This window comes from Gambusia affinis, linkage group LG18, assembly GCF_019740435.1.
Source record: "Gambusia affinis linkage group LG18, SWU_Gaff_1.0, whole genome shotgun sequence".
Classification (NCBI taxonomy): Eukaryota; Metazoa; Chordata; class Actinopteri; order Cyprinodontiformes; family Poeciliidae; genus Gambusia; species Gambusia affinis.
The window spans coordinates 16868840-16893990 of NC_057885.1; the positions used below are offsets into that span (position 1 = coordinate 16868840).

The following is a 25151-nucleotide window of genomic DNA, read 5'->3' on the forward strand; positions in this document are numbered from 1 at the left end:
TGCTAATAGAGGAAACATCTTGGAGTTACAGTGAAACTGTTTATCCACAGCCATTTGTGGCTATGCTAACTAGCCTAGCATTACTGTCAGGCTATGTTAGCTGTAGCTTAAAGAAAGTTTCTGAAGCTAGCTTGAAAAGTATACAATTTTAACACTTCTGTGTTTTTCTAAATTTCGTATTTTCAGTTTTTCATATTTTTTTCATATTCTCTGAGTTTCTGATGGTGTTTATTTAAATGTTTAATCCTAAAGTGACTCAGGGAATATTTTATTTCCCACCGTGAGTCGGAACCAGATGTGTGAAGTTGCTAATCGTCAGTCAGAGGAATGAACAGCATACTTACCTGGCAGGGGTGACTCCATGATCCTGTAGGTGGATCGCCCAGGGTGAGGATCAGCCATTGCACTGCGGCGATCTGACCTCTGTGAATTCTCCACATGGGAGAATCTCAACTGCACAATTTATGGTAGTGGGGGACTGCGTTCGCGCTCTCCCCTGGTATTAATGTTAAATGATAAATAATCAGACACTGTCTGAACTGATCTATACATTATGTTAAAGACAGAATCATATACTGAAAACTGCCTGCTTTAAATATTACTTTCGACTCGCTTTATTCTGACAATCAGCTAATTGGTCAAACCAGTCATTAAAGCAGCAATAAGTAATATATTTTAAACTTATTTCATTGTTATGTCAATATAATCTTTAGGAGGTGTGACAGGGCCATCACAGATTAAAAAAATAAATTCTGGCAAAATTCTCAAATTTTGAAATTCAATTCAGAAATTCTCTTGGAATTTTATTTTAATTTATTTTTCTTAAAAGTCAAAAATGTCAAAATAAAATTTCTAGAAAATTTCTGAGACTAATCTTAAAATCTGAGTGAAAAATGTACTACTCCTTTTTTATATCATTTCAGCCTCAAATGGCTGTATTGCACCTCAATAAAAATGACAATCTGAAATAATCCAGCTGCACCGCCTACTCCCAGTGCTTCCAGTACAAACAACTAATCAGAACCAGGAGGCGGGGCTTAACGCTGTCAATCACTCATGTTTGTGCTGGTAAATTTGCTAATAGAGGAAACATCTTGGAGTTACAGTGAAACTGTTTATCCACAGCCATTTGTGGCTATGCTAACTAGCCTAGCATTACTGTCAGGCTATGTTAGCTGTAGCTTAAAGAAAGTTTCTGAAGCTAGCTTGAAAAGTATACAATTTTAACACTTCTGAGTTTTTCTAAGTTTCTTATTTTCAGTTTTTCATATTTTTTTTATATTCTCTGAGTTTCTGATGGTGTTTATTTAAATGTTTAATCCTAAAGTGACTCAGGGAATATTTTATTTCCCACCGTGAGTCGGAACCAGATGTGTGAAGTTGCTAATCGTCAGTCAGAGGAATGAACAGCATACTTACCTGGCAGGGGTGACTCCATGATCCTGTAGGTGGATCGCCCAGGGTGAGGATCAGCCATTGCACTGCGGCGATCTGACCTCTGTGAATTCTCCACATGGGAGAATCTCAACTGCACAATTTATGGTAGTGGGGGACTGCGTTCGCGCTCTCCCCTGGTATTAATGTTAAATGATAAATAATCAGACACTGTCTGAACTGATCTATACATTATGTTAAAGACAGAATCATATACTCAAAACTGCCTGCTTTAAATATTACTTTAGACTCGCTTTATTCTGACAATCAGCTAATTGGTCAAACCAGTAATTAAAGCAGCAATAAGAGATATATTTTAAACTTATTTCATTGTTATGTCAATATAATCTTTAGGAGGTGTGACAGGGCCATCACAGATTAAAAAAATAAATTCTGGCAAAATCCTCATATTTTGAAAGTCAATTCAGAAATTCTCATGGAATTTTATTGTAATTTATTTTTCTTAAAAGTCAAAAATGTCAAAATAAAATTTCTAGAAAATTTCTGAGACTAATCTTAAAATCTGAGAGAAAAATGTACTACTCCTTTTTTATATAATTTCAGCCTCAAATGGCTGTATTGCACCTCAATAAAAATGACACAATCTGAAATAATCCAGCTTACTCCCAGTGCTTCCAGTACAAACAACCAATCAGAACCAGGAGGCGGGGCTTAACGCTGTCAATCACTCATGTTTGTGCTGGTAAATTTGCTAATAGAGGAAACATCTTGGAGTTACAGTGAAACTGTTTATCCACAGCCATTTGTGGCTATGCTAACTAGCCTAGCATTACTGTCAGGCTATGTTAGCTGTAGCTTAAAGAAAGTTTCTGAAGCTAGCTTGAAAAGTATACAATTTTAACACTTCTGTGTTTTTCTAAATTTCGTATTTTCAGTTTTTCATACTTTTTTCATATTCTCTGAGTTTCTGATTGTGTTTACTTAAACGTTAAATCCTAAAGTGACTCAGGGAATATTTTATTTCCCACCGTGAGTCAGAACCAGATGTGTGAAGTTGCTAATCGTCAGTCGGAGGAATGAACAGCATACTTACCTGGCAGGGGTGACTCTATGATCCTGTAGGTGGATCGCCCAGGGTGAGGATCAGCCATTGCACTGCGGCGATCTGACCTCTGTGAATTCTCCACATGGGAGAATCTCAACTGCACAATTTATGGTAGTGGGGGACTGCGTTCGCGCTCTCCCCTGGTATTAATGTTAAATGATAAATAATCAGACACTGTCTGAACAGATCTATACATTATGTTAAAGACAGAACCATATACTCAAAACTGCCTGCTTTAAATATTACTGACTTTATTCTGACAATCAGCTAATTGGTCAAACTAGTCATTAAAGCAGCAATAAGTAATATATTTTAAACTTATTTCATTGTTATGTCAATATAATCTTTAGGAGGTGTGACAGGGCCATCACAGATTAAAAAAATAAATTCTGGCAAAATTCTCAAATTTTGAAATTCAATTCAGAAATTCTCTTGGAATTTTATTTTAATTTATTTTTCTTAAAAGTCAAAAATGTCAAAATAAAATTTCTAGAAAATTTCTGAGACTAATCTTAAAATCTGAGTGAAAAATGTACTACTCCTTTTTTATATCATTTCAGCCTCAAATGGCTGTATTGCACCTCAATAAAAATGACAATCTGAAATAATCCAGCTGCACCGCCTACTCCCAGTGCTTCCAGTACAAACAACTAATCAGAACCAGGAGGCGGGGCTTAACGCTGTCAATCACTCATGTTTGTGCTGGTAAATTTGCTAATAGAGGAAACATCTTGGAGTTACAGTGAAACTGTTTATCCACAGCCATTTGTGGCTATGCTAACTAGCCTAGCATTACTGTCAGGCTATGTTAGCTGTAGCTTAAAGAAAGTTTCTGAAGCTAGCTTGAAAAGTATACAATTTTAACACTTCTGAGTTTTTCTAAGTTTCTTATTTTCAGTTTTTCATATTTTTTTTATATTCTCTGAGTTTCTGATGGTGTTTATTTAAATGTTTAATCCTAAAGTGACTCAGGGAATATTTTATTTCCCACCGTGAGTCGGAACCAGATGTGTGAAGTTGCTAATCGTCAGTCAGAGGAATGAACAGCATACTTACCTGGCAGGGGTGACTCCATGATCCTGTAGGTGGATCGCCCAGGATGAGGATCAGCCATTGCACTGCGGGCGATCTGACCTCTGTGAATTCTCCACATGGGAGAATCTCAACTGCACAATTTATGGTAGTGGGGATCATGCTCGCGCTCTCCCCTGGTATTAATGTTAAATGATAAATAATCAGACACTGTCTGAACAGATCTATACATTATGTTAAAGACAGAATCATATACTGAAAACTGCCTGCTTTAAATATTACTTTAGACTCGCTTTATTCTGACAATCAGCTAATTGGTCAAACCAGTAATTAAAGCAGCAATAAGTAATATACAGTATTTTAAACTTATTTCATTGTTATGTCAATATAATCTTTAGGAGGTGTGACAGGGCCATGATATATTAAAAAAATAAATTCTGTCAAAATACTCAAATTTTGAAAGTCAATTAAGAAATTCTCATGGAATTTTATTTTAATTTATTTTTCTTAAAAGTCAAAAATGTCAAAATAAAATTTCTAGAAAATTTCTGAGACTAATCTTAAAATCTGAGTGAAAAATGTACTACTCCTTTTTTATATAATTTCAGCCTCAAATGGCTGTATTGCACCTCAATAAAAATGACACAATCTGAAATAATCCAGCTGCACACTCCCAGTGCTTCCAGTACAAACAACCAATCAGAACCAGGAGGCGGGGCTTAACGCTGTCAATCACTCATGTTTGTGCTGGTAAATTTGCTAATAGAGGAAACATCTTGGAGTTACAGTGAAACTGTTTATCCACAGCCATTTGTGGCTATGCTAACTAGCCTAGCATTACTGTCAGGCTATGTTAGCTGTAGCTTAAAGAAAGTTTCTGAAGCTAGCTTGAAAAGTATACAATTTTAACACTTCTGTGTTTTTCTAAATTTCGTATTTTCAGTTTTTCATATTTTTTTCATATTCTCTGAGTTTCTGATGGTGTTTATTTAAATGTTTAATCCTAAAGTGACTCAGGGAATATTTTATTTCCCACCGTGAGTCGGAACCAGATGTGTGAAGTTGCTAATCGTCAGTCAGAGGAATGAACAGCATACTTACCTGGCAGGGGTGACTCCATGATCCTGTAGGTGGATCGCCCAGGGTGAGGATCAGCCATTGCACTGCGGCGATCTGACCTCTGTGAATTCTCCACATGGGAGAATCTCAACTGCACAATTTATGGTAGTGGGGGACTGCGTTCGCGCTCTCCCCTGGTATTAATGTTAAATGATAAATAATCAGACACTGTCTGAACTGATCTATACATTATGTTAAAGACAGAATCATATACTGAAAACTGCCTGCTTTAAATATTACTTTCGACTCGCTTTATTCTGACAATCAGCTAATTGGTCAAACCAGTCATTAAAGCAGCAATAAGTAATATATTTTAAACTTATTTCATTGTTATGTCAATATAATCTTTAGGAGGTGTGACAGGGCCATCACAGATTTAAAAAATAAATTCTGGCAAAATTCTCAAATTTTGAAATTCAATTCAGAAATTCTCTTGGAATTTTATTTTAATTTATTTTTCTTAAAAGTCAAAAATGTCAAAATAAAATTTCTAGAAAATTTCTGAGACTAATCTTAAAATCTGAGTGAAAAATGTACTACTCCTTTTTTATATCATTTCAGCCTCAAATGGCTGTATTGCACCTCAATAAAAATGACAATCTGAAATAATCCAGCTGCACCGCCTACTCCCAGTGCTTCCAGTACAAACAACTAATCAGAACCAGGAGGCGGGGCTTAACGCTGTCAATCACTCATGTTTGTGCTGGTAAATTTGCTAATAGAGGAAACATCTTGGAGTTACAGTGAAACTGTTTATCCACAGCCATTTGTGGCTATGCTAACTAGCCTAGCATTACTGTCAGGCTATGTTAGCTGTAGCTTAAAGAAAGTTTCTGAAGCTAGCTTGAAAAGTATACAATTTTAACACTTCTGAGTTTTTCTAAGTTTCTTATTTTCAGTTTTTCATATTTTTTTTATATTCTCTGAGTTTCTGATGGTGTTTATTTAAATGTTTAATCCTAAAGTGACTCAGGGAATATTTTATTTCCCACCGTGAGTCGGAACCAGATGTGTGAAGTTGCTAATCGTCAGTCAGAGGAATGAACAGCATACTTACCTGGCAGGGGTGACTCCATGATCCTGTAGGTGGATCGCCCAGGGTGAGGATCAGCCATTGCACTGCGGCGATCTGACCTCTGTGAATTCTCCACATGGGAGAATCTCAACTGCACAATTTATGGTAGTGGGGGACTGCGTTCGCGCTCTCCCCTGGTATTAATGTTAAATGATAAATAATCAGACACTGTCTGAACAGATCTATACATTATGTTAAAGACAGAATCATATACTGAAAACTGCCTGCTTTAAATATTACTTTAGACTCGCTTTATTCTGACAATCAGCTAATTGGTCAAACTAGTCATTAAAGCAGCAATAAGTAATATATTTTAAACTTATTTCATTGTTATGTCAATATAATCTTTAGGAGGTGTGACAGGGCCATGATATATTAAAAAAATAAATTCTGTCAAAATACTCAAATTTTGAAAGTCAATTAAGAAATTCTCATGGAATTTTATTTTAATTTATTTTTCTTAAAAGTCAAAAATGTCAAAATAAAATTTCTAGAAAATTTCTGAGACTAATCTTAAAATCTGAGTGAAAAATGTACTACTCCTTTTTTATATAATTTCAGCCTCAAATGGCTGTATTGCACCTCAATAAAAATGACACAATCTGAAATAATCCAGCTGCACTACTCCAGTGCTTCCAGTACAAACAACCAATCAGAACCAGGAGGCGGGGCTTAACGCTGTCAATCACTCATGTTTGTGCTGGTAAATTTGCTAATAGAGGAAACATCTTGGAGTTACAGTGAAACTGTTTATCCACAGCCATTTGTGGCTATGCTAACTAGCCTAGCATTACTGTCAGGCTATGTTAGCTGTAGCTTAAAGAAAGTTTCTGAAGCTAGCTTGAAAAGTATACAATTTTAACACTTCTGTGTTTTTCTAAATTTCTTATTTTCAGTTTTTCATATTTTTTTCATATTCTCTGAGTTTCTGATGGTGTTTATTTAAATGTTTAATCCTAAAGTGACTCAGGGAATATTTTATTTCCCACCGTGAGTCGGAACCAGATGTGTGAAGTTGCTAATCGTCAGTCAGAGGAATGAACAGCATACTTACCTGGCAGGGGTGACTCCATGATCCTGTAGGTGGATCGCCCAGGATGAGGATCAGCCATTGCACTGCGGCGATCTGACCTCTGTGAATTCTCCACATGGGAGAATCTCAACTGCACAATTTATGGTAGTGGGGGACTGCGTTCGCGCTCTCCCCTGGTATTAATGTTAAATGATAAAAAATCAGACACTGTCTGAACTGATCTATACATTATGTTAAAGACAGAACCATATACTCAAAACTGCCTGCTTTAAATATTACTTTCGACTCGCTTTATTCTGACAATCAGCTAATTGGTCAAACCAGTAATTAAAGCAGCAATAAGTAATATATTTTAAACTTATTTCATTGTTATGTCAATATAATCTTTAGGAGGTGTGACAGGGCCATCACAGATTAAAAAAATAAATTCTGGCAAAATTCTCAAATTTTGAAATTCAATTCAGAAATTCTCATGGAATTTTATTTTAATTTATTTTTCTTAAAAGTCAAAAATGTCAAAATAAAATTTCTAGAAAATTTCTGAGACTAATCTTAAAATCTGAGTGAAAAATGTACTACTCCTTTTTTATATCATTTCAGCCTCAAATGGCTGTATTGCACCTCAATAAAAATGACAATCTGAAATAATCCAGCTGCACCGCCTACTCCCAGTGCTTCCAGTACAAACAACTAATCAGAACCAGGAGGCGGGGCTTAGCGCTGTCAATCACTCATGTTTGTGCTGGTAAATTTGCTAATAGAGGAAACATCTTGGAGTTACAGTGAAACTGTTTATCCACAGCCATTTGTGGCTATGCTAACTAGCCTAGCATTACTGTCAGGCTATGTTAGCTGTAGCTTAAAGAAAGTTTCTGAAGCTAGCTTGAAAAGTATACAATTTTAACACTTCTGAGTTTTTCTAAGTTTCTTATTTTCAGTTTTTCATATTTTTTTTATATTCTCTGAGTTTCTGATGGTGTTTATTTAAATGTTTAATCCTAAAGTGACTCAGGGAATATTTTATTTCCCACCGTGAGTCGGAACCAGATGTGTGAAGTTGCTAATCGTCAGTCAGAGGAATGAACAGCATACTTACCTGGCAGGGGTGACTCCATGATCCTGTAGGTGGATCGCCCAGGATGAGGATCAGCCATTGCACTGCGGCGATCTGACCTCTGTGAATTCTCCACATGGGAGAATCTCAACTGCACAATTTATGGTAGTGGGGATCATGCTCGCTCTCCCCTGGTATTAATGTTAAATGATAAATAATCAGACACTGTCTGAACTGATCTATACATTATGTTAAAGACAGAATCATATACTCAAAACTGCCTGCTTTAAATATTACTTTAGACTCGCTTTATTCTGACAATCAGCTAATTGGTCAAACCAGTAATTAAAGCAGCAATAAGTAATATATTTTAAACTTATTTCATTGTTATGTCAATATAATCTTTAGGAGGTATGACAGGGCCATCACAGATTAAAAAAATAAATTCTGTCAAAATACTCAAATTTTGAAAGTCAATTAAGAAATTCTCATGGAATTTTATTTTAATTTATTTTTCTTAAAAGTCAAAAATGTCAAAATAAAATTTCTAGAAAATTTCTGAGACTTATCTTAAAATCTGAGTGAAAATGTACTACTCCTTTTTTATATAATTTCAGCCTCAAATGGCTGTATTGCACCTCAATAAAAATGACAATCTGAAATAATCCAGCTGCACCGCCTACTCCCAGTGCTTCCAGTACAAACAACCAATCAGAACCAGGAGGCGGGGCTTAACGCTGTCAATCACTCATGTTTGTGCTGGCAAATTTGCTAATAGAGGAAACATCTTGGAGTTACAGTGAAACTGTTTATCCACAGCCATTTGTGGCTATGCTAACTAGCCTAGCATTACTGTCAGGCTATGTTAGCTGTAGCTTAAAGAAAGTTTCTGAAGCTAGCTTGAAAAGTATACAATTTTAACACTTCTGTGTTTTTCTAAATTTCGTATTTTCAGTTTTTCATACTTTTTTCATATTCTCTGAGTTTCTGATTGTGTTTACTTAAACGTTAAATCCTAAAGTGACTCAGGGAATATTTTATTTCCCACCGTGAGTCAGAACCAGATGTGTGAAGTTGCTAATCGTCAGTCAGAGGAATGAACAGCATACTTACCTGGCAGGGGTGACTCCATGATCCTGTAGGTGGATCGCCCAGGGTGAGGATCAGCCATTGCACTGCGGCGATCTGACCTCTGTGAATTCTCCACATGGGAGAATCTCAACTGCACAATTTATGGTAGTGGGGGACTGCGTCAGGCCTCCCCTGGTATTAATGTTAAATGATAAATAATCAGACACTGTCTGAACAGATCTATACATTATGTTAAAGACAGAACCATATACTCAAAACTGCCTGCTTTAAATATTACTTTCGACTCGCTTTATTCTGACAATCAGCTAATTGGTCAAACTAGTCATTAAAGCAGCAATAAGTAATATATTTTAAACTTATTTCATTGTTATGTCAATATAATCTTTAGGAGGTGTGACAGGGCCATCACAGATTAAAAAAATAAATTCTGGCAAAATTCTCAAATTTTGAAATTCAATTCAGAAATTCTCTTGGAATTTTATTTTAATTTATTTTTCTTAAAAGTCAAAAATGTCAAAATAAAATTTCTAGAAAATTTCTGAGACTAATCTTAAAATCTGAGTGAAAAATGTACTACTCCTTTTTTATATCATTTCAGCCTCAAATGGCTGTATTGCACCTCAATAAAAATGACAATCTGAAATAATCCAGCTGCACCGCCTACTCCCAGTGCTTCCAGTACAAACAACTAATCAGAACCAGGAGGCGGGGCTTAACGCTGTCAATCACTCATGTTTGTGCTGGTAAATTTGCTAATAGAGGAAACATCTTGGAGTTACAGTGAAACTGTTTATCCACAGCCATTTGTGGCTATGCTAACTAGCCTAGCATTACTGTCAGGCTATGTTAGCTGTAGCTTAAAGTTTCTGAAGCTAGCTTGAAAAGTATACAATTTTAACACTTCTGAGTTTTTCTAAGTTTCTTATTTTCAGTTTTTCATATTTTTTTTATATTCTCTGAGTTTCTGATGGTGTTTATTTAAATGTTTAATCCTAAAGTGACTCAGGGAATATTTTATTTCCCACCGTGAGTCGGAACCAGATGTGTGAAGTTGCTAATCGTCAGTCAGAGGAATGAACAGCATACTTACCTGGCAGGGGTGACTCCATGATCCTGTAGGTGGATCGCCCAGGATGAGGATCAGCCATTGCACTGCGGCGATCTGACCTCTGTGAATTCTCCACATGGGAGAATCTCAACTGCACAATTTATGGTAGTGGGGGACTGCGTTCGCGCTCTCCCCTGGTATTAATGTTAAATGATAAATAATCAGACACTGTCTGAACTGATTATGTTAAAGACAGAATCATATACTCAAAACTGCCTGCTTTAAATATTACTTTAGACTCGCTTTATTCTGACAATCAGCTAATTGGTCAAACCAGTAATTAAAGCAGCAATAAGTAATATATTTTAAACTTATTTCATTGTTATGTCAATATAATCTTTAGGAGGTGTGACAGGGCCATCACAGATTAAAAAAATAAATTCTGGCAAAATCCTCATATTTTGAAAGTCAATTCAGAAATTCTCATGGAATTTTATTGTAATTTATTTTTCTTAAAAGTCAAAAATGTCAAAATAAAATTTCTAGAAAATTTCTGAGACTAATCTTAAAATCTGAGAGAAAAATGTACTACTCCTTTTTTATATCATTTCAGCCTCAAATGGCTGTATTGCACCTCAATAAAAATGACACATAATCTGAAATAATCCAGCTGCACCGCCTACTCCCAGTGCTTCCAGTACAAACAACCAATCAGAACCAGGAGGCGGGGCTTAACGCTGTCAATCACTCATGTTTGTGCTGGTAAATTTGCTAATAGAGGAAACATCTTGGAGTTACAGTGAAACTGTTTATCCACAGCCATTTGTGGCTATGCTAACTAGCCTAGCATTACTGTCAGGCTATGTTAGCTGTAGCTTAAAGAAAGTTTCTGAAGCTAGCTTGAAAAGTATACAATTTTAACACTTCTGTGTTTTTCTAAATTTCTTATTTTCAGTTTTTCATATTTTTTTCATATTCTCTGAGTTTCTGATGGTGTTTATTTAAATATTTAATCCTAAAGTGACTCAGGGAATATTTTATTTCCCACCGTGAGTCGGAACCAGATGTGTGAAGTTGCTAATCGTCAGTCAGAGGAATGAACAGCATACTTACCTGGCAGGGGTGACTCCATGATCCTGTAGGTGGATCGCCCAGGGTGAGTATCAGCCATTGCACTGCGGCGATCTGACCTCTGTGAATTCTCCACATGGGAAAATCTCAACTGCACAATTTATGATAGTGGGGGACTGCGTTAGCGCTCTCCCCTGGTATTAATGTTAAATGATAAAAAATCAGACACTGTCTGACCTGATCTATACATTATGTTAAAGACAGAATCATATACTCAAAACTGCCTGCTTTAAATATTACTTTAGACTCGCTTTATTCTGACAATCAGCTAATTGGTCAAACCAGTCATTAAAGCAGCAATAAGTAATATATTTTAAACTTATTTCATTGTTATGTCAATATAATCTTTAGGAGGTGTGACAGGGCCATCACAGATTAAAAAATAAATTCTGGCAAAATCCTCATATTTTGAAATTCAATTCAGAAATTCTCATGGAATTTTATTTTAATTTATTTTTCTTAAAAGTCAAAAATGTCAAAATAAAATTTCTAGAAAATTTCTGAGACTAATCTTAAAATCTGAGTGAAAATGTACTACTCCTTTTTTATATAATTTCAGCCTCAAATGGCTGTATTGCACCTCAATAAAAATGACACAATCTGAAATAATCCAGCTGCACCGCCTACTCCCAGTGCTTCCAGTACAAACAACCAATCAGAACCAGGAGGCGGGGCTTAACGCTGTCAATCACTCATGTTTGTGCTGGCAAATTTGCTAATAGAGGAAACATCTTGGAGTTACAGTGAAACTGTTTATCCACAGCCATTTGTGGCTATGCTAACTAGCCTAGCATTACTGTCAGGCTATGTTAGCTGTAGCTTAAAGAAAGTTTCTGAAGCTAGCTTGAAAAGTATACAATTTTAACACTTCTGTGTTTTTGTAAGTTTCTTATTTTCAGTTTTTCATATTTTTTTCATATTCTCTGAGTTTCTGATTGTGTTTATTTAAATGTTAAATCCTAAAGTGACTCAGGGAATATTTTATTTCCCACCGTGAGTCAGAACCAGATGTGTGAAGTTGCTAATCGTCAGTCAGAGGAATGAACAGCATACTTACCTGACAGGGGTGACTCCATGATCCTGTAGGTGGATCGCCCAGGATGAGGATCAGCCATTGCACTGCGGCGATCTGACCTCTGTGAATTCTCCACATGGGAGAATCTCAACTGCACAATTTATGATAGTGGGGGACTGCGTTCGCGCTCTCCCCTGGTATTAATGTTAAATGATAAATAATCAGACACTGTCTGACCCAAATTATACATGATATTAAAGACTGACAAAAATTGCAAAATCTGCTCCATAGTTACAACTTTTCGGGCTTGCTACTGCCTCTAGTGACGTGGGGTGGTACACAGCTAAATAAGAATACCACGAAGTCTTTATTGTTTTCTGTTAATTTCGGCATTACTGGCAACATAAAAGATAAATTATCTTATTAAACACAATATTTTATTCATTTTCTTGAGAATATGGAGCTAATTAGATGAAATTAACAATACTTTTATACATTACAAATAATATCTATATATCTCCATCAGTTAGTTGCAACCAGGGTCTTTAAACGGATAAGCAAAAATTCACGTTTTTGTTTTTACAATGCCATGTATATAATTTTGAGAGACATTTTATTGGTAGAGTCTTATATATAGGAAAAATAAGATGAAACTATGTAGTCTATCAACATGGAAATTTGTCTTCGACTCTAAAATTATAAATCATTTTCATAGAATCACATTAACAACAATTTATGAATAGAGTTTCACCACCATTTACCTGCTATTTTACCTGCCACTGAAAGTATTCTTAAAAGATTGTCTGTTAGTCTGCAGCTCATGTGACCAAACCAGCTGAGGAGTTGAAAAGTTAAAACTTGAGTTAAAATGTCGTTTTTACTTGAATTGAGTTAAAACTTAAGTTAGAATGTTAAGTTTTAACATTTTAACTCAACAACCTATACCTTATTACACAACAGTCTCTGAGAACAGTTCTTAAAGATATGGCGTTTTCAGCAAAGCTGAGCTGACTGTCCAGGAATGACACAAGGAATTTGAAATTTGCCAGTTTCCACAGGTTGGCCATCAAGTGAATCTGGAATCACTTTCAGGTCTTGTTTATCTCATTGAATTAGCTCCTCTCCTTGAGAAAATTAAAATGTCTGTTCTTTTCTGAGGGAATTTATCTTTTACTGTTCCAGTAATGCCAGAATTAATAGTAAATAATAAAGACGTTGTGGTATTCTGATTTAATAATGTAATTAGATTAGTTGTGCCATCACCCACACGCCACTAGAGGCAGTAGCAGGGTCAAAAAGGTGCAACCAAGGAGCAGATTTACTCTCCAAGTATTTACTTTCTTATGTACTTTAGTAAAAATAAAAATAAAAAATGTAGGAACCATAGCATTGACAAAACACATCTTCGTTTCCAATCAGTTCACAAACTCATTTATTGCAGCGCTTTTAAGGACAGACATTCATTTTCTTTCCACAGGATGGCAAGAGATTACTTTCATTTGTTATTAAAAAAAAAAAGTCTTCTCTGTACAACCAAGAAAAACTAATTTACATAGTTAGTACAGGATGGAACCCCCTTTAAAGATACATTTAAAGGGAACAGGATGCTGTTGGATATAAAAATTCTAAATTACCAAACAGTCTGCAATCCAAATGTGAATAATACAAAAATAAATAATCGAGATTTTTTTTTTCCTTTTTGCTTGCTCTATGATGTGGCTTAATCTTATCGTCACAATGGGCTAAGTTCAGATCTCACTCTATGCAGTGCAAATGGAATAATTTACATGATTTCTTCTGTACAAGACAAGCTCCCAACTCAAATCTAAAAATAGTTCAATCTAAGGCCCGTTTCCCAACAGGTCATCACAGCACTGATCTGATTTACCTCATGCTTCAGCATTTAGTGGAATGTCACCTCAGAGACTCCTGGCAGAGTGTCAGCAGTAATCAACAAGTTCTGGTTTCCGCAGCTACTTTCAAAAAGGGATTGGACCGACTAAAATGACGTCCAGTCTGTGTGTGAGCAGAGCGCCTGGCAGGAGGACATGTCTCATCACAGCGGCAAATTTGAAATTAGTTCATTTAAATGTCGCGTGATAGAGCAGCAGAAAGAGGTCACGTATGTGAAGTAAACGAAAAAGGATGCACAGGTTTAATTCAGCTTTAATTTAATACTAATGCAGCAATTTACAGAATTTAATAAAAAAAAAATAACATTTTGAAAACCATGCACCATTTTCCTTCCACTTCTAAATTATGGACCACTTTATGCAAATGTAAAAAAAAAAAAAAAGTACTAAGGGTGTGAGTACTTCTGAAATTCATTAAATTTTTACTTTAGAAAGATGTGAAGGCTTTATTTGATGCAGGAAAAGGAGAATAGCCCAACTACATATCAGCTCTACCACAAAAAGGCCTTTTAGAGCAACAAGTGCAGCAAGTTCCTGTTAAAAAAAAGGCAGATATTAATAGCAAATCGAGCTGCTGTTTAGCTTTCCTTGCATTAGCATGGCTGTGTTGGTCTTGGATCAGTAGTGTGGCACTCCTACGTTCAGGAGTCGGGTGTTGTTGCAGAGATCAGTACTGATGTAAGACATGCTCCTGGCTGCAGGGCGATCAGGAATGTTGTGAATTCATTTTAGTGATTGATACTTAGTGATTGTCCGTAGCCTCGGTCACTGAAACAAACACGAGCTTGTATATTTACACTTCAACCTCTCCAGGATTCATTAAGACTTGGAAGGAACAAAAACAACAACAACAACAACAAGAAAAACAAGGCAACTCTGGTTTCAGATTTCTCACTTGAATGGAAAATATGTACAAACAGGTGGTGAAGCTCAGTATGTGTGTTATTATCTGCTTTAGAAAGTGCAAATACAGAACACTCTGGTTCTGCACTCTGGGACATATCCGTCTCATCTGATATAATCTGGGAGAAGTTACAGGACAGAGGAAGTGACTGCGGTGCGGGCAGACAAAACATTCTGTTAGGTAATGAGTATTTCTCAGCACCACGTGTGAAGAAGCGCGGCTCATGTCGTCCCGGAAGGCAAAAAACATTTCCAACCGAAAGCCATGGCTTGAAAACATACAAGACAAAAAAAAACAACAACAAAAAAAAGCAGCTTTATAGTACCATGTTCAGCTAAGGGAGAGGCTTGAAAAGTTCACCGTTCCCCTCTGCTGCAGATGACCAGTGAGAACGCTAAGAGATGCAACCGTTGTTCAGATGAAAGGGGCGCCAAAACATTTCAGACACCACTGGATGCTGGCGCTGGGCGGGCGGTCCATGCGGTGCAGAGACTTGAGCTGCTCCGGGCTCAGCTGGTCGTAGGCCTGCCGGTACTCCCTGTCAAAGGCTTCTGCAGGAGACAAAGCAGCAAAATCAGAGAAGTTTCTTCAAAAACCCAACCTTTGATTCAAGTTTTTTCGAACAGGAAAATAAAAATAAAAAAATGCTACGAAATTATTTGAAATAAAAGGTATTCCTAAAAAATGTTTGACTTCTTCTTTACTTTAAGAATAGGTTTTCATTGGATATAACCATAATGTGAAGGCCAAAATCTCACAAGACAAAAGCAGTTTATACGTGTGTTTATATTTACAATCCAGAAAGTGGAGACAAGAAAAAAAAAAAAAGGTCTAAATTTAGCATTCACTCCTGCTGATTGCGTTTGTAAAAGTCCGTCTGAATGTTATTTATGTGACTTCAAAACTGCATTTAATGAAATCGTTGCAACAATGGTCATGTGACCTACATGCTCCCCGTTAATCAACCAGCAATGTAATTATTTATATAAAAAGTATTATGTTACTGTAATTAGCGAAAACATTTGGTTACATTACTGAAAAGCTTCAATTTTATTGCATTCAAAATGACAAAAAAATTATTAGACTATTCGCTTGCACTGTGTTTTTGGCCATTATTCAATAAATTATACTATGAGATTCATTTTTCCCCACTTATTAAATATACTCAAATTAAAAGTTGGGTTTTTCAAAAGAAAGGCTTTCAATGTCAGTTAAAAGCTATATCTGATGTGATTCAGTTAGTGGAAAGTAAAACTAATTTGTCTGTAATTGTCACTCACCTATGTCAATGTTCTCTCGTCCCAAAGCCACCAGTGAGAGAAACAGAATTTCTCTATAAATACTCCTGAGAGAAATTCAGAGGAGGAAGTTAACACATGAGGAAACAAACAACCTTAAAATAGAAAAGCGATAAGGCTGACCTTTGCCGTTTGACGCCATCAGGACGGCGTTTGATCTCCCGCAGGAGCAGGTTGATGGGACTGTAGACGTCGTTGGTCTGGATGTTTCTAACGATGGTGTTGAGAAGAGTTCGGATCTCCTGATGATCTGTTGGAGCTAAAGTCCCCTTTTTCTCCACTAGGAGTAACAAACACCAGAATCTTTCAGGAAACAGATTCAGCTCTGATCTCTTCAGATCATCCAGGAAATTAAAGGTGAATTTTTTTTTTTTATTTGTAAGGTTGTAAGGTCTGTAAGGTTTTCAGATAGGTGCAAATACACAGTTAAAATTTCTTTGAGAGTGTGAATTTAAATGGAACCTAAAATGCAAAATTCACATTTTGCACATTTTTGCCTTCCGTTTGGGTCACAAATGCTTCTGAAAACAGCTCAGCTTAAAAACAAAACAAACCAAAAATACAAACAAATAATAATAATAAAAAAAACACCTAGCTGTTTTTGGAAATAAGTTAACGTTTTTTTGGTGCCTGCCGATTGCTAAGGAACAATCAAGGGCACTGCCTTGTCACCTAGCAACCCAAGCTGAAGTCCAGCAGGTTTGGTCAGCTGGGTTGCTAGGTTGCAGCCATTTTCAGGTGCGAGTGTAAACGTGGAGTTGGGGGGTGTGGCCTGCAGCAGCCTATTTGGATTTAAGGTGACAGGAGACCCTAAAACAGCTCATAAACATCTCATTGTCTAAAAATGATTTTGTATGGCCCATAGACCTACCCTAACCTGTTCAAGGATGCATTAAAAAGTGGTTGTGTTTTAGTGCCCTCTAGTGGAAGCTGTAAATATCTGCATGCACTCACAGAAGGTCCTCCAGAGGAGGTAGAGCGGTTCCTCGGGTTCCTGATGCAGGTTGATGTTGTCCCACAGCAGCTGGACGAAGACGTGCTTACTATCCTGAGACAGCGACGTCAGTGGGAGCTGCAGCAACAACAGCTTGTTACATAAATACCACAGCTTATGACTCTTTATTATATTATTTAAGCCACAAACATTATTTTATAGGGACTTTTCTCACTCTGATAACCCTCAATAAAAATCCAGGGTAAGTCACTCCTAATTAGCTTTGCATCGACACATGTTAAACTTTTAAAAAATGAAGTAGTTAAAGGGTTTTGAATACTTTAAGTATTAGTGTGGTTAAACTGTGACTAAATTCGCAGTGGCTTGTTTTGAACCTGGACTCCGTTGTTGCAGTGTTCAGAAGTCAGGATGAGGCCCGGCAGGTGAGACGGGAGGTCCAGGCGGCGGAAGTACCACACCAGGTTCCAGAAAATAATCGGATGCTGACTGAGGAACTTGTGGGTGTAGATAACCTGGACAGAGAACATCCAGCTTTAGTACAGAGTGTCGTTTCACGATGGATGACGCATGAAAAGTGCTGAGAGATTTTATTTGCACCTGGTCTCCTTCGTTCTCCAACAGGGTCTCCAGCTCCTTGCGCAGGACCAGAGGGCTCAGGTACGGGACGGACACCGGCTTGGGATTTGGACGTTTTTTGCCAATGCCATCCTGACAAACACAAAGAATCCAACCAATCGGGTCCAGTACAGATGCGACCTTCCACTGTGTGTTTTAATAATCACTGACCGACACTTCGTGCAGGCTGCAGGGCAGGCTGGTGGTGGAGACGCCGTGTCCGGGTGTCAGGGTGTAGTCCAGGCTCTGCAGCGGACCTCCAACGCTGTTGCTGCGCGTCAGCGACGTCCCGCTGCTTCTCTCCTGCTTCCCTGCAGCCGGGTGCACCAGGAGGCCCAGGGGGTCCGACTGGACCGGCTCCGGAACCAGACTGGACACGGCACAAAGAACAGAGGAGTCAGGGGGAGGGCTATGAGGGACGGCAGCCATCTTCCACAAAGTTCCTCTAGTTTTGAATTACATAATTACTGTGTCAATGCACAACAGATGTTTCTCCTGATGTCTATGTGCAAAAAACACAAGATGGATGGATGAGTAAGTGGAGGGTGGATGGGGAAAATGGAGGATGAATATAGATGGATGGATGAATAAATTGAAGGATAGATGGGTAAATATAAGAAGAGATGTGCAGACATAAAATGAAGGATGGATGAATAAATTGAGGGACGGGTTGACCGACAGAGGACAGACGAACATGAATGGACAAACTGACAGATGGACATAACAACTAGGGCTTAACACACACGGCTGCATGGATGACCTTCATATTTCGCTGTACCTCTTATGAACTGCAGGACGATTGTCTGGCGCCTCCTTCGTCTCCTCTGAGAAAGTGATGAGGTCGGGTGTCTTTATGTCGGCCAAGCTGCTGGCTGTGGGCTGAGTGCTGCTGCTGTGAATGCTTTCTCCAGACGCACTCGGATTCATATAAAAACTGAAAGAAGAAAAGTTAAAGTTCAACCTTTGGCTCTACGTTCAAGCAGAAGTTGAAGTGTTATCCTGCGGGAGTCGTACTCGGGGGTCATGCGGAGGTCATGAAACTCTACATGCAGCAGCGGGAGGAAGGCTGTCCGGCAGAACGGACAGTTGGTGTTCAGGTTGGAGTCGTCCGCCGTCCAGCCTGCCATGATCTCCTCGTCGTACACCAGAGCCTCGCAGGAGCGGCACTGGGAGCAGCTGGACATCAGCACCTGATGGCGGGAACATGTAGCCGTTACTCCAGACAACGGAGCGTTCTTAAAGCGACAGTGCGTTTCTGTGGGCCAGACCTCCAGAGCGCAGTTCTGGTAGATGCTGGAGGAGGAGGCGTGGTGGGAGGAGCTTTGCTCAGAGTCGGGGCCCCGGCCCGGGCGTCCTGGAGTTGCATCTGCAGCCACAAACACACGGCGTCAATAAAAACCTTCCAGATGAACGAACGGATCTGCATTTTCCTATCGTTGCTATGGAGCCGTGCTCACTGGTCTGCTGCGTCCCTCGGCCCGTATCGCTGCTGCCGCTGCTGCTGCCCAAGCTGGTGCTGCTCTGGTTCAGGCCGTTAGCGACCAAACCGGAGACGGCTCTTTTCTCAGGACTCTCGGCCAAGTCATGTGAAGACAACATGTGTTCATCCAGACCGCCTGGGAAACCGCCCGCGCCCTGAGGTTGCTCATCCTGCCGGCAAAAGTCAAAATTAAGACACTTCTTCATGTTGCAATTGGGAGAAGATACAATTGATGGATTGCAATTTTGACCAATATCTAGTTTTTCTTTGACAACAACCATTATAAAACAGCATTAAATCTATTCTCAGGTTTAGACTTGTCGTAAATGGTCAGATGATTTACTAGCTACATGTGAAGGAAGATGAAACCGTTGTCAAAACCAAAAGAAATGAGTATCGAGTTTGCAGATTGTTTTCCAGGACTCACCTCGTCATCCGAGTACGTAAAGGCTGATGCCATGGCCCCCCACATTTTACTGCCCACATTCGCCGCGTGCTTCATGCTCGACTTCAGCACATCGATTTTGGCTCCTGATAGCAATGAGTCCATTTTGATGCCTGAAAAGGTGTTGATGACGGATCCCAGTGATCCCGCCTGCGAGGACTTAACCAGCGCCGTGAGCGAGGAGGATTTAGGGGCTGTGCTCGCCGTAGCGTTCGCAGACGTTTTCGTCTTCACAGCGAAAGTCTTCGAGCGAGTGACGGTTCTCGGGCTGCGTTTGGGCGTGTCGGCCGGCGAGCTGCTGGCGCTTTTGACCGGATGAACGGGGAGGCTGGGCCTCCGCTCTAGAGACTTTGCGGGCTGATTTATGTCGGGGACGTCCCCCTGGCCCTGCTGCAGCTCCATGCTGGAAGACTTCGATCCCAGTGGGCTCCTCAGACTCATGTACATTTCGATTTCCTCGGCCAGGTTGCGGGAAACAACGGTAGGCACGGAGTGCGGGGGATCCTGGCTGCTAATGGACGCTGATTCTTCATTCTCCGACACCATGAGGGAGAGCGGATCGGCCCCGGCCTTCACATCGGCCCTCTCCAGCGTGGCTCCTCGCGCTCCGGACTCATCCTCATGCGACTCCGTCTGCTTTCTCTCTCTTTTCCCCTTCTTGACCTCAGTAACCTTCACCTTTGTCTCCTCATCTTTAGCTTCACCTTTAGCCTCCTCCTTTGAAGGGTTTTTATCGTCCCCTGGCTCTTCCTCCAGGTCTTCGAAAAGTGCTTTGGACTTGCTGTGCGGCGGCGGACTCTGAGTCCCCGAGAGCGCTGCGGCCAGGATGCGAGCGTCCGCACCCATCTGGCTGGCCATGTGGTCCACACCTTGCTCCAGGAGCATCCCAGCGCGGGTTTCGGCGCTGAAGCTGCAGCTGCGCTCCGAGAAGGCTTTCTGCCGCTGATGCTGGGACGGTGGCGGGGCGTCCCCAACTGCCAGCGAGGCGTCGGGATCCGGCAGCGACACGCTATCCGTCTTACTAAGATTCCGGAACAGCTTCCCAGGTTCTATAGGGTGCAAACAATTTAAAGTTGCGATAATTAAAATAACTGTATGGCTTCAAAGGTTGAAACAGTTCATAAAGCTGACTTACTGGTTTCCCTGCCACCATCAAAGCTTCCAGTGGAGAGCCTGACAATGCTGGGGACGAGTGAGGGGACATCAACAGGACTGAGGGGCTCTGCCACTGCACTGTCCACTGAGCCTGCAATGTCGCCACCTGGAGGCAAAAACAAACACCAAGGGGTAATGCTGCGTTCCAGTTAAAGTCGGAACTGAGAAATTCTGGCTTCGCAGTCAGAAAAAAAATCAACTCCAAAGTTAGATTCCCAACTGGAAAACTGGGAGCAAAAGCAAACACACCCAGTCACGACTCGGAAGGTGGATTCCGCGTTTCAATATGGCCACTCCCCGAATCAACAAGAGTTAGTTTTGGTGGAAACATGTTTATTTTACAAGACAAGCATTCGACAATGTCTACAATCAATGCTACATGTGACAAAACAGTAACTGGGAAACTGTGTGCATCTTTTGTATTAAGGGTGAGGCAGGAAGAAGCACAAACCCCTGTTTAAAGTCTCTGGAAAAATAAATCTGTACTCTATGTTCTCTTTCCATACTTAATCCATACTTGAATATCAAAGTTAATTCAGGATGAGAAAAGCAGCCCGTTTTACCATTAAGGTTCTTTTCATCAGAGTTTCTCTGACCGGCTGAATGCTCTTCTGTAGGTGAAGGCTCCGCCAGCTCCTGGTGCAGCTCATCCTTAGAACCGTATCCTTGGTCAGACTGTCTTCCTGTTACAAAACACCAGGCTTGTATTTTCATGTTTTTTATGCATTTAGGGGTTGGACAGGTTTTTCTAATTTGCTTCAGGTTTCAGAGCTCAAGACCTTCATTTAGGTGACTCTGTACCTGTGTTGCAGCCGTTTGCTGTGTCCTCATTGTGCTCCTCGCCATTCACTTCATTGGAGCTGTGAGCGCTTCCGTGGCTCAGATTATCAGCATCTGTGGCTCCGGACTCTTCTCCTGGTGGAGCTGGAGGACACAATATAGGGTTCCAAAAATGTCTCTTTTTCAGACTCAAATTTCTAGCATTTTGTTGAATATTGTGTCTGCTTGAGTATGAACTTTAAAAACATGCTCTTACTGCATCCAAACTAACTTAGATCACCTTCATTTCTTCAAAGTAAGACTTCTAAAATAGCAGATGCAGTGCTTGTTTAGCTAAAGAGCAAAAGGCAGACTTCAATTTAGATTTCTACATGAAAAACAGGCAGAAAAATGATCACTTTTTTAATGAGTGTTCACTCAGGAAGCATGAGAACCAATTAAACATAAACACAAAATGTTTATAGTTAATCCAGATGTGATTTGGCAAATCAAAGTTAATGCATCTCCAAATTGATAAATCCAAGTGGAAACAATTGCATTCATGAAAGTTTAGACTTTGACATTTAGAACAATGAAAAAAAAACAGCAAGAAAGAAATCTGGAAAAAAAAAAAAAATCTAACTATAATCCATATTCAAGTTTATTTTACTATATATTCCCAGACCTGAAAAATGATAGAAGCAGATTAAATTAGGATTACTCCTAATGGTTCAGGTGAAAAAAAAAATACTAAAAAATTGTGCCTTTAAAGATCGGTGTTCAGCCAGAAAACTGCAATCGGTGCATCTCTGACTGCCATACATTTTTTGAAACTGTGGGAACTTTGAGTGCAGACAGATTGGATGAGAGACGTTTGTTTCTCACCCGTGGTCGTTATCGTGGGCGTCTTCTTCTTGGACGATGTGTGAATTTGGATTTGTTTGAACTGGACCACTCCACGAACGACATTACGCAGCTTGGTCCACATGAAGAGGCCGCTGCGGTTTCTACTCGGCCAGGGGCTTTCCAGGACGGCCTGCGGACGGAGGGACAAGGTTGTTTTCATTTGTCTTGATGTATGAATGGTTCAGCAAAACATATGAAGTGTTGCGAAACATATGAAATGTTCTTCAGAAATAGAACCTTGTTATAGTATCCGTATGTGATGGCGTTCGGATGAACTCCGGCCTTTTTCATCTCTACCAGGACTCGCACAGCCATAACAGGGAGACCCCACACACCGCAGAGCTGCATCACCACTCTGTAGCACACCTAACACACAAACACAACAATCAAGCTGCACCATTCAATATCTATCTAATTTTTACTTTTAAAAAACATGAGAGCGGAGCAGTTACCTCGTCCAGAATCTCCACCTCAGTGGCCCTCATCTTCAGCAGCACGTTGTAGGCCTGCTGCATGGCTCGGCTCTTGGACTTGGCCAGCCGCACACCTGCGGGCAGGCAGATGAACCACATGCTGTAGCAGTGGCTGAACAGGCAGCGCGCCCACTGCGGCGGGTTGGAGTAGAAACGCTTCGCCAGCTTGTAGGCCAGCTTAATCTCCTGTTAAGTAGGGATAAAAAGGTATTCTGAGTTTCGGCAGCCTCAAAGTGGTAAAAGCACTTTAGTGTCTGCTGTGCATGTACCTGCTTGGTTCTCTTAGCCAGCAGTGCAGGGCTGCTGGACAGACTGGCCCCCGCTGCTCTGGTGCTCAGCGCAGGACGCAACTCTCTGGGCCGGTCAAACAGACTCAGCTGCAGTCTGGGGAAACCTTTATATCTGGAGAATAAGAACATTAAAGTCACAAGGGAGGAGGGGGAGAAAAGCCTCTTGAAGTAAAGTCTGGCGTGGGCTGGTTTCAAACTTCAACAGTTACTTTATTTAAAATTACTAAGGAGAATTCAGTGATTGTTTTTGCAATCAAATCCATAATTCTGTGGTGCCACTTTAGAAATATTTGAAATATTTTTTTTTCCCTCATTAAAACCCCGTCCAAAATCTAAATGTAGAAAAAAAAAAAAAGGAGAGATGAGGAAATATAACCAGGCAGATCGGACACGCAAACATTTTTATTCTCTAAAGAACTTAAGTTGCTTGATTTTGTGTTTCTTGTCATGTGAACCAACTTGCAGAAGTAAAAACAAGAAATACTGCCACCAGCAGGGGGCATTAGTCACTCCAACCCAAACTTTTTGACTATCTTATCAATAAACTCACATTTATGTAATAGTGCAAAAACATGTAGGTATCTGTTGATTTTACACAAAAAACTGAAGGAAGATTTTCCATCACACTGTTCCTACAAGTGATAGAGTGACTGAAATGTTCTCTTGTTGTATGCAATATAGAGTAGCGATCCCCCTCCCCCACCTGCTGCTGCACACTGTCAGTCAGAAAGGAAAGGAAATTCTAAAAAGACTCGCTGGGGAAAATATCTTTTTGCAAAAATGGAGCCAGTCTTTACTTTGACAGAAATCAATCGATTAGTTCATGTCAACATTTTGGTCTTAAACTTCGGTTTAAAGCCTACGTGTATTGAGGGGCGGGTTCAGATCCGTTGTCGGCCAGAGGTTCTGGAGGCATTACGAAAACCGTGTGCTCGCTCTTCTGAGACTCATCCAGCTCCAGCAGTTTGGTGTCCTCAGATGAATCTCCTTCAACCTGCAGCCCAGACAACAAGCAGATCAGAACCAAGAACTCAGAACGTTCAGTCCTTAAATATCAGAAAGATCTGCAGAAACTTTTTTTTTTTTTTTACATTTTGCTTTCAATGCTTTTCAATGACCCAGATATAATCCTTCTGAAGTAATCATGAACTTTCTTAAGTCCTCATTTGGACTTTAGCTGCCATCCAAGTAATTTCTAATCCGTTTTTTCACAGAAGATACCTAATTATTAGCACAACAAACCTTTCTGCGCAGTATTGTCGTACAAAATGCTTTTGCAATCACTAATATGTGCATGTTTGATTCTAGTGAGGATTAAAGGATGAAGAGAAAATCAGGTCCAAGCCCCTTATTGCACACATTCACTGAAGAGGAAGACGTAGCATGCTGGTCTGGTTTTAAAGACTGTCAAACCAGTCTTCAAAAAAAGAAAACCGGCTGCGGAAAGTGTGATTAAACATTACCTTGGTACTCTTGTCGTTGATTTTATCAAAGGGAAAAAGCTGCAAGAAGAGGAAAAATAACAAAGGCAAAAGAATGAATCAGAGGAAGCTCGATCTCGCCCCTTCCCCAAACGTTCCAGTGTTATTTTGCCAATAAAGCGACGTCAAACAAAGGCCTCCTGGAAGGAAAGGGAAATACCAGCAGCTGGTTGTTACCTTCTCCACACAGTCATCGAAAAAGGCCAGGCCAGTGTCTTTGTCGCTGACGAAGGTGCATTCCTCAATAAAACGGATGAATATCTGGGTCTTTGTGAGCTGGGAGTAAAACTTCTGATGGGCGCGGTCTCTGCTTTTTAGGAAACCTGCAGGGAGACACAGGAGTTGGTTTCATGATCATGTTTTATTCAAAAATACAAA

The 25151-nt window shown here is 39.7% G+C and overlaps 1 protein-coding gene and 12 non-coding genes across 14 annotated transcripts in view; 12 read left to right on the forward strand and 1 right to left on the reverse strand.

The window, feature by feature from the left end:
- Positions 1–336: 336 nt before the first annotated feature.
- On the forward strand, positions 337–499 carry LOC122821114. The gene has a single exon (XR_006368923.1). It is a non-coding gene; the product is annotated as a U1 spliceosomal RNA (small nuclear RNA).
- A 912-nt stretch (positions 500–1411) lies between these two features.
- LOC122821115 lies at positions 1412–1574 on the forward strand. The gene has a single exon (XR_006368924.1). It is a non-coding gene; the product is annotated as a U1 spliceosomal RNA (small nuclear RNA).
- Positions 1575–2480: 906 nt separating this feature from the next.
- Positions 2481–2643, forward strand: LOC122821120. Its single transcript, XR_006368928.1, has one exon. It is a non-coding gene; the product is annotated as a U1 spliceosomal RNA (small nuclear RNA).
- Positions 2644–3548: 905 nt separating this feature from the next.
- LOC122821139 lies at positions 3549–3710 on the forward strand. The gene has a single exon (XR_006368946.1). It is a non-coding gene; the product is annotated as a U1 spliceosomal RNA (small nuclear RNA).
- Positions 3711–4625: 915 nt separating this feature from the next.
- Positions 4626–4788, forward strand: LOC122821116. Its single transcript, XR_006368925.1, has one exon. It is a non-coding gene; the product is annotated as a U1 spliceosomal RNA (small nuclear RNA).
- A 912-nt stretch (positions 4789–5700) lies between these two features.
- LOC122821117 lies at positions 5701–5863 on the forward strand. Its single transcript, XR_006368926.1, has one exon. It is a non-coding gene; the product is annotated as a U1 spliceosomal RNA (small nuclear RNA).
- A 909-nt stretch (positions 5864–6772) lies between these two features.
- Positions 6773–6935, forward strand: LOC122821128. Its single transcript, XR_006368936.1, has one exon. It is a non-coding gene; the product is annotated as a U1 spliceosomal RNA (small nuclear RNA).
- A 912-nt stretch (positions 6936–7847) lies between these two features.
- Positions 7848–8006, forward strand: LOC122821142. The gene has a single exon (XR_006368949.1). It is a non-coding gene; the product is annotated as a U1 spliceosomal RNA (small nuclear RNA).
- Positions 8007–8918: 912 nt separating this feature from the next.
- On the forward strand, positions 8919–9079 carry LOC122821141. Its single transcript, XR_006368948.1, has one exon. It is a non-coding gene; the product is annotated as a U1 spliceosomal RNA (small nuclear RNA).
- Positions 9080–9987: 908 nt separating this feature from the next.
- LOC122821129 lies at positions 9988–10150 on the forward strand. The gene has a single exon (XR_006368937.1). It is a non-coding gene; the product is annotated as a U1 spliceosomal RNA (small nuclear RNA).
- A 908-nt stretch (positions 10151–11058) lies between these two features.
- On the forward strand, positions 11059–11221 carry LOC122821121. Its single transcript, XR_006368929.1, has one exon. It is a non-coding gene; the product is annotated as a U1 spliceosomal RNA (small nuclear RNA).
- A 912-nt stretch (positions 11222–12133) lies between these two features.
- LOC122821136 lies at positions 12134–12296 on the forward strand. Its single transcript, XR_006368943.1, has one exon. It is a non-coding gene; the product is annotated as a U1 spliceosomal RNA (small nuclear RNA).
- A 1211-nt stretch (positions 12297–13507) lies between these two features.
- dennd4c (DENN/MADD domain containing 4C) overlaps positions 13508–25151 on the reverse strand; it is a 40900-nt gene continuing 29256 nt past the window's right edge. Inside the window, exons 13-34 of one of the 2 annotated variants that reach the window (XM_044097767.1) lie at positions 24951–25096; positions 24756–24794; positions 24156–24286; positions 23272–23404; positions 22982–23188; positions 22767–22895; positions 22509–22659; positions 21666–21788; positions 21428–21547; positions 20845–20970; positions 19692–20758; positions 19242–19434; positions 19053–19150; positions 18799–18974; positions 18563–18718; positions 17956–18154; positions 17767–17877; positions 17544–17681; positions 17169–17286; positions 16338–16494; positions 16197–16261; positions 13508–15467 (exon numbers count right to left, since the gene is read on the reverse strand). In XM_044097767.1, the coding sequence (XP_043953702.1) occupies positions 15331–15467; positions 16197–16261; positions 16338–16494; positions 17169–17286; positions 17544–17681; positions 17767–17877; positions 17956–18154; positions 18563–18718; positions 18799–18974; positions 19053–19150; positions 19242–19434; positions 19692–20758; positions 20845–20970; positions 21428–21547; positions 21666–21788; positions 22509–22659; positions 22767–22895; positions 22982–23188; positions 23272–23404; positions 24156–24286; positions 24756–24794; positions 24951–25096 (3920 nt within the window). In that variant the 3' untranslated portion in view covers positions 13508–15330. The remainder of the gene's footprint in view (positions 15468–16196; positions 16262–16337; positions 16495–17168; positions 17287–17543; positions 17682–17766; positions 17878–17955; positions 18155–18562; positions 18719–18798; positions 18975–19052; positions 19151–19241; positions 19435–19691; positions 20759–20844; positions 20971–21427; positions 21548–21665; positions 21789–22508; positions 22660–22766; positions 22896–22981; positions 23189–23271; positions 23405–24155; positions 24287–24755; positions 24795–24950; positions 25097–25151) is intronic. The other variant, XM_044097768.1, reaches the window with a different exon arrangement.